At 40.9% G+C, this 7993-nt stretch overlaps 1 protein-coding gene across 2 annotated transcripts in view; it reads left to right on the forward strand.

The window, feature by feature from the left end:
• Colgalt2 (collagen beta(1-O)galactosyltransferase 2) overlaps window positions 1–7993 on the forward strand; it is a 121020-nt gene that overhangs the window by 107736 nt on the left and 5291 nt on the right. For both annotated transcript variants that reach the window (XM_031384729.1, XM_031384736.1), the window contains exons 9-10: window positions 3628–3760; window positions 5011–5138. In XM_031384729.1, the coding sequence (XP_031240589.1) occupies window positions 3628–3760; window positions 5011–5138 (261 nt within the window). The remainder of the gene's footprint in view (window positions 1–3627; window positions 3761–5010; window positions 5139–7993) is intronic.

Below are 7993 nucleotides of genomic sequence, written 5' to 3' on the forward strand. Positions count from 1 at the left end.
ATCCTGTGATTCTGGGATCCTGTGACCCTGGGCTTGTTAGAGCACCTGGGAGTGCAGCAGCTTCCTTTAGGTGTTATGGGACTGGCTGCGGAGCTTGCACCCAAGGTCCGCTCAGGACACCAGCCCAGAGAGATCAGCAAGCTAAGTGTTTTTATATGTGATATGTATAAAGTAGGGAGGGATTCCCTTCTCATTTCTATATCGTCGTTTGGCTTTCCCTGTACCACTTATTTGAAAACTACACTTTACCCTCTGAATTCTGTAAACTTTTGTCAAAAATCAGTTGACCATAAATGTAAGAGAATGCCCCTGACCTCTTCATTTCATTAAATTAATTTATAGAACTATCCTAATGACAGTAGCATATTGACTTAATGGCAGTAGCTTTCTGTATAAACAAACATGAGTCCTGCACCTTTGTAAGGCTGTTTTGTCTATCATAGGTGCCTGGTGTTCTGTGAGTTTTACTGTTATCTTGTCAGTTTACACAGATTTATATACACACACACACCAGCTTGGGTGTTGATAGGAGCTTCACTGAACTACAGGTCAGTTGAAGAAGTGCCAAGAATCATAGCAAGTCACTTCACTTATTAGATATATGTCAATGAGGCTTAGTTGCTTTTAGTTTGTCAGCCTTTCACTTACATTGTTAAATTATTCTTTAACATTTGTTGATGTCATGGTGATAGAATCATTTCCTGAATTTATTGTATTTAGTATGTATTGCCAAATATGTAAAGACACTATAGGTTGTTGTATACTGATCATGTATTCTGCAGCCTTAGTTATCAATTTTAATTGTGTAGTGTGCACCTGTGCATGTGTGTGTACATGTGTGTATACATGTGTGTATATGTGTGTATATGTGTATGTGTCTGTGTGTGTGGTGTGTATGTGTGTATGTGTACATGTGTGTGTGCATTTGTGTGTATATGTGTGTATGTGCATGTCTGTGTATGTGTGTGTCTGTGTGTGTGTACGTATGTGTGTGTGTGGTATGTATGTGTGTGTGTGTCTGTGTGTGTGTCTGTGTGTGTGTGTGTGTATGGTGTGTCTGTGTGTGGTATGTATGTGTGGTATGTATGTGTGTGTGTCTGTGTGTGTGTCTGTGTGTGTGTCTGTGTGTCTGTGTGTGTGGTGTGTCTATGTGTGTGTGTGTCTGTGTGTGTATGTGTGTGTCTGTATGTGTGTATATATGTGTGTGTGTGGTATGTCTGTGTGTGTATCTGTGTGTGTGGTGTGTCTGTGTGTGTCTATGTGTGTCTGTGTGTGTGGTGTGTCTGTGTGTGTCTGTGTGTGTCTGTGTGTGTATGTGTGTATATGTGTATGTGTGTGTCTGTGTGTGTGTATGTGTGTGTGTGGTATGTATGTGTGTTTGTGTGTGTGTCTGTGTGCATGTCTGTGTATGTGTGTGTCTGTGTGTGTGTATGTATGTGTGTGTGTGGTATGTATGTGAGTGTGCCTGTGTGTGTGTCTGTGTGTGTGGTGTGTCTGTGTGTGTCTGTGTGTGTCTGTGTGTGTATGTGTGTGTGTGTGTGTGTCTGTGTGTGTGTATATATGTGTGTATGTGTTCAGGCATTGCTTTGGTTCTTCTGTAGACAAGATCTCGTCATTTACAATTGGAGGAAGTGTTATTTCCTCTTTTGCAATCTAGATAGCACTTATTTCCTTGTCTTGCCTTATGGCCCTGACACAACATTCAAAGGATATGGTGAGTGCTGCCATTTTTGTCTTATTCCTGATCTCAGAAAGCATTTAGGTTTTCTCTGTTAAGTTCTATACTCAAGGTACAGTTTTATTGAGCTAATAGTGTAGACCTTTTACTACTATTTTCTTATAGTTTTGTTTTGTTTGGTTTTTTGAGACAGGGTTTCTCTGTGTAGCCCTGGCTGTCCTGGAACTCACTCTGTAGACCAGGCTGGCCTCGAACTCAGAAATCTACCTGCCTCTGTCTCCCAAGTGCTGAGATTAAAGGTGTGTACCACCACTGCCCTGCTATAATTTTTTAACATGAAAGTTTGTCAGATGCATCAGCCATTGGGATGACCACATAGCTTCTTTTCTGTCAACATGGTGCATTGAGTTTAAAGATCTTCACAGATTAAAGTACACTTGTAATCCTGGAAAACAAATTCACCTGGTCCTGCTGTAATCCCTTGCCTCTGTTGCTGGATTTTATTGTATTTTCTTAAAAATTCTGCATCTGTATTAGTAGGAATATTGGCCTGTAGTTTTCTGGTTTCGTTCCAGATAATACTGGCTTCATAGAATCTTTTGGGATCAGTTCCCTCCTCTATCTCTTTTTTAAAGACTATTAGGAATTTGTACTAATTCTTCTTTAAATATCTATCTCTAGCCTTTTCTTTGTAGAAGATTTCAGATTACTAATTCAACCTATTTTACTTGTTTTAACTTATTCAGAATTTCTTAAGTTTAAGTAATTTCAGTACTTTTACCTTTCTATAAATTTGTGCATTTGATATAAGTTGTCTTAATTTTGGCAAACAAACATTTATAGTATAAGTGTTTTTACTTCTATAAGGTCAATAGAATACTTGCCCTTTCATTCCTGATTTTAGTAATTTAATAGTAGTAAATGGGTATACTTGCTTTGTTTATTTGTAGGTTTAGATAACAGATTGTGATCTTGTTGATTTTTTTCAAATAAACATGTGTGTGTGTGCGTGTGTGTGTGTGTGTTAGTGTGTTAGTGTTTGTGTGTATGTGTTAGTGTGTGTGTTAATATGTGTGTTAGTGTGTGTATGCTTGTGTGTGTGCTTGTGTGTGTGTGTGTGTGTATGTTCTGTGTTGTTTTGTGTTCTATAATGTACTTCAAAAGACTGTTGGCTTGGGGAAGAACGGTGCCCCAGAAGCAGGTCCTCAGGGAGTGCTCATCCACCCTGTCACTTTCAGTGGCTAACTCGACCCCAGTTTTCGCAACTACTCGTGGCTTTGTGAGGTGACTGTTTTTCAAGTATGCTGTTGGGCTGGGGAGAAAAGAATGCAATTAGGATAAACATAAAGCCCATCAAACTAATGGTGGTTGTAGAGACTTCACTGTTCTCAATGGACACTGTGAGAGCTTGGTTGATTTCCAGAGTTTTAGAAAGCTGACTGGCCATTTTCACCAGTGCCTCATTGTTTTGATCATGAGACCTCCCCTCCACCATTTGGGAAATTTATCCATGTTGTTTTTATTTTTGGCCTTGTTTTACTTTAAGGTCCAAAGGGAGGCCACCTGTGTGCAGCCAATCTTCTCATTCCTTTCTGTCCTCACCCCTTTCAGAATGTAATGAGCCTATCCATTGCTTTTTCTTCATGACAAGAGTACTTTTTCAAAGTTTTCAGAAAACTTATTGGGGGAGAAAACATGTTGGGCACTGTGGGGGATGTACACATGTAAAAGAGGCCATTTTTTTGGCCTCATCACACTCATAATGCTATTGCAGTACTTCAACCTGGCAGGCTTCAAGAGAATTATCAGAAACTGACAAGTCTTTCTTTGTGTGTAGAGAGGCTATGAGGAAACATGCAGTCTCGTTCTCTTTCCCCTTCTTTCCCTCCCTGATCTGGTGTGGGTACACACTGACCTGGTGACCTTCATGCATATTCTTTGTCACTCAGGGCACTCAACACAAGCCAGCTGAAGGCATGGAACATTGAAATGCTACCAGGCTACCGGGACCCCTACTCCTCCAGGCCTTTAACCAGGGGTGAAATTGGTTGCTTCCTTAGTCACTTCTCTGTCTGGAAAGAGGTAAATATTCTTTTTTTTTTAAAAGATTTATTATTATATCTAAGTACACCTTCACTCTCTTCAGACATACCAGAAGAGGGCATCAGTTCTCGTTATGGATGGTTGTGAGCCACCATGTGGTTGCTGGGATTTGAACTCAGGACCTTTGGAAGAGCAGTCAGTGCTCTAAACTACTGAGCCATCTCTCCAGCCCTCGGTAAATATTCTTTAGAGGAACATTCTAGTAATGAGGGAAAGAAGCACTGGAACTTCCCAGGTGAATCAGAGTCAGATGCAAGGGAATGATTGTGCTGGAAGTATGCTTGAAAATTGCTCTCGCTTTGTGCATCCCGTCAGCCCAAGGCCAGCAGCAAAGGCACTAGGATGGCGGCCTCAGCACCACATGGGACAATGGTGGGGGATGGTTTTCACATTGTAGGAACTTTGTTTTCCTGAGTTCCCCTTCCTCATAAACAGGAATATTTTGTGTATGTCTGTCATGTTTTCATTTATCAAATGAATTCATACAAGAATCACACAGAAGTCATGTTGGCAGGATGATTCTTCTCACATCAGGCAGAAAGTATTGTTTTTAGATAAGAAGAAGCATAGCTGTAACTGGACCCCATGTCTTATACATCAAGGTACTATTAGAGATGGCATTGGATCTCAGAGTACATAAATAAGGGTCACTTCCCACAAGAAGGGAGAAGGACATAAAGGAAATGAAAAACTAAATAAGAAGGCACCTCTTGGTGCCTTCTCTCCTTTAATGATTCAGTTTTGACTGGTCTCTTCTTTTTCTATGCTTTAAATAAAATGTTATAGAAATACATAGAAGTACATAGATCATAAAGTACAGTCGATGAAATGGCACACATAGAATAAGATACCCATATCAATCAATACTAAGATCAAGAAACAGATGGCAGGCATGTCCTGAGGTGCCCCTTCTGTACAGCCTTCTGGTCACCCTCTCCCAAGGGTAACCTTCATCCTGACATATGACAGTGTGGCATAACCTGTCTTTGAACAACACAATGCATATGACCTCTCAGTATTTTGTTTGAGAGATCTTAACCTGCAACGTTGCAACCACTGTACCACTGAGTTAGTCGTAGATCATATAGTCTCCTTGCTGTGAGTGTGGCACAGTCATCTATAAAACTGGCTGTCAACGGACATTTTCTTGGACCCAAGTTGTGAGCTTTTAAAAATAAAAAAGGATATCCAAGTTTTCACACAATGTTCCCCACTGATGGCCTTTACAGGTTATTGACCGAGAGCTGGAGAAGACACTCGTCATTGAGGACGATGTGCGTTTTGAGCATCAGTTTAAGAGGAAGTTGATGAAGCTGATGGAGGACATTGACAAGGCTCAGCTGGACTGGGAACTAATGTGAGTCACAAAGATGGATAGCTCTGAAGGGCATTCTTTCCCAAGGTACAGAAAGCACACCTCCCCAGCTGGTAGGAAATGCAGTCAAGCTTCCTTCCATTTACCTGATTTTTACACCACAGGTATTCCCAGAAATAAGAAGTAGGGAAAGGTTGGGTGGCTGTTTCTGCCTCCATCTACAAGGTGAGAAACTAGGGGAGGTTTGGTTTGGTTTTGTTGGCTTTTTTTTTTTTAAATGAGATTGGAGTCTCCTACCTGACCAGAGGCCTCTTGATGGTGGAGGAAGGCCCTGAGAACCACTGGGGAGAATGGTGGAAATTCCACTTGCAAAGCAAAGTGGCATGTGGAGAGGGTGTGAAGAGGGAGTAGCAGGCATCCATTTAAGAGCTAATGTGTACTTGAACGTCAGCTCCCAGGACAAGGGTTGCCTCTGCAGCCCCTCATGGGGTGGGATGTGGAAGGATCTGAAGCACTGGGAGGGGAATGTCTAACAAGGGAAAGCATTGACTGCTGGGCTTGTGACAGGAAGCCAGGCTCACTTGGGGAGTGTGTGTGGGCTGAGAGCTGGTACTAGTTAATGCTTGGTCTCTTGCCTCTGAGCTAGCATCTTTTGCTTTTCCTTCCTTCCTTCTTCCCTCTCTCTCCCCCTTCTTTCCATTTCTTCTACTTTTCTTTGTAAAATAAGCAACACTTTCTGTTCCCTCCAATGAGGCAGAAACGTCCCAAGTTTTCCAACTGTGTCTCTAAAGTAATCTTGCCAACTTAGAGCCTGCTCATTTGGAACAGCCCAGCTCTCCCTGCCCTTCCATCCTTAGCAGGGAAGATAAATTTGGACCCTGATGGAACTCCTCTTTTAAACTTAAAGAGAACTTAAAATACAAACCCAGCAATGGTCCAGTTAACTAGGAAATAGACCTCAAAAATCATACTAATAAAAAAGAGGCCTTCCACTGTCAGAGTTGAGTCACAGGATCTGTATTCTGACCAGTGTGTTAGGATCACAGTTCTAGCCTCCAGAAGTCACCAGTCTTCAGCCCTTTGGCATCTGTGGCTATATAGCCTGTGGTAAAACATCACGCCCACACAGACTAGAAGCTATGTGCTCATGTGACACACTCAAAGGCAACTCTGACTGACGCTCAGTAGTCACAGAAAGTACCATCTGGAACACCTAAAGCAGAGACTTGGCATACACACTCACTCTTGAGTAGCATGGCTGGTGCATTCTCAGGACAGAGCATCACCAGATCCAAGAAGGAAGGATGGCTGTCCCGATAAGCATAGAAGGAGTCAAAGAGTAGCCTAAAATGCCACAGATTCCTCTTTGAAAGACCCATTAACTGCTTTAAAGAAGAGGTACTACTCAAACCAAACATAGAAGCTAATCTGTCCTTGATTAGTAGCTGTTTTTTCCAAACAAACCAACCAATAAATGAAGATACTCTAAATAGTCACTGGACTTATCTGAGAAGTTTTATTCAGTAGAAAATACAGTGTGGTCCATATATGTTATTTCAAATTTTCTGACTAGACTGAAAGACTTAAAAATTAAGTGAGATAAAATGAGTTCTCTTTAATATGTTTTATTTAACCAAATATAACTATTTTAGCATGTAAATACTATTTTTAACCAGGAATGAGATAGTTTATTGTTTTTGTGCCATCTTCAAAGACCTGTTTATACTTTCACTCAGAACACATTTAAACCCAGAAAATAAAATGTCAACTGTTAAACTATAGTCCTATGAAATAATAATCTTGCTTTGCAGGAGAAAAAAAAAAGCATTTTATATAGCTAAAATGCTAAATTTTTTATTTATTTTTAAAATTCTTTTTTAAGTTTGTGAAATTATAATATACTTTCATCATTTCCCCTTCCCTTTCCTCCCTCCAATCCCTCCCATGTAGCTCTCTTTGTTCTCTCTCTCAAATCCATGGCCTCTGGTGCTTTTTTCTTTATTGTTGTTACATTATGTATAATATATATATATATATATATCCTAAGTATATATGTATAACTTGTTTGGTCTATAGAATGTTACAGATACATATATGATTTCAGGACTGACCACTTAGTATTGAATATCCAATTTGAGAGTGAGATAGTTTGTATATGCTCAGCCCAGGGAATGGCACTATTCAAAGGTGTGGCCCTGTTAGAGTAGGTGTGGCCTTGTTGGAGTAGGTGTGTCAATGTGGGTGTGGGCTTTAAGACCTTCATCCTAGCTGCCTGGGAGTGAGTGTTCTGCTAGCAGCCTTCAGATGAAAGTATAGATCCCTCAGCTCCTCCAGCACCATGCCTGCCTGGATGTTGCCATGCTCCCACCTTGATGTTAATGAACTGAAACTCTGAACCTGTAAGCCAGCCCCAATTAAATGCTGTCATTTATGAGAGTTGTCTTGGTCATGATGTCTGCTCACAGCAGTGAAACTCTAACTAAGACAGAGGGTTCTTCCCAGGGTTGGGGAGGCCCCTGCTCTCAGTATTCCTTAGTTTCCTGTAGTTCTTAATCTAGGGCTGAAACTCCATGCAATTTCCCCCTTCTGTGTCTGTTGGTGTTGTACTTATTCAGGTCTTGTTTAGGCAGCCATGTTGTTGAGACTTCCCTTACACTCATAGGAGATGCAATCTCATAGCAAATATCCCCCTTCCTCAGGCTCTTACAATCTCTCCACCCTTTTCTTCTTGATGTCTCATGAGCTTTATGTGTAGGAGTTGTATTAGAGATGGGTCAGTCAGGGCTGGGCACCACCTAAACTGGAATTTAAATTAGTAAGATTATAAAGTCTGAGTGAGGTAACCCAATCACAAAAGAACAAACACGGTATGCACTCTCTGATAAGTGGTTATTAGC

Source organism: Mastomys coucha, unplaced genomic scaffold (genome assembly GCF_008632895.1).
Source record: "Mastomys coucha isolate ucsf_1 unplaced genomic scaffold, UCSF_Mcou_1 pScaffold1, whole genome shotgun sequence".
Classification (NCBI taxonomy): Eukaryota; Metazoa; Chordata; class Mammalia; order Rodentia; family Muridae; genus Mastomys; species Mastomys coucha.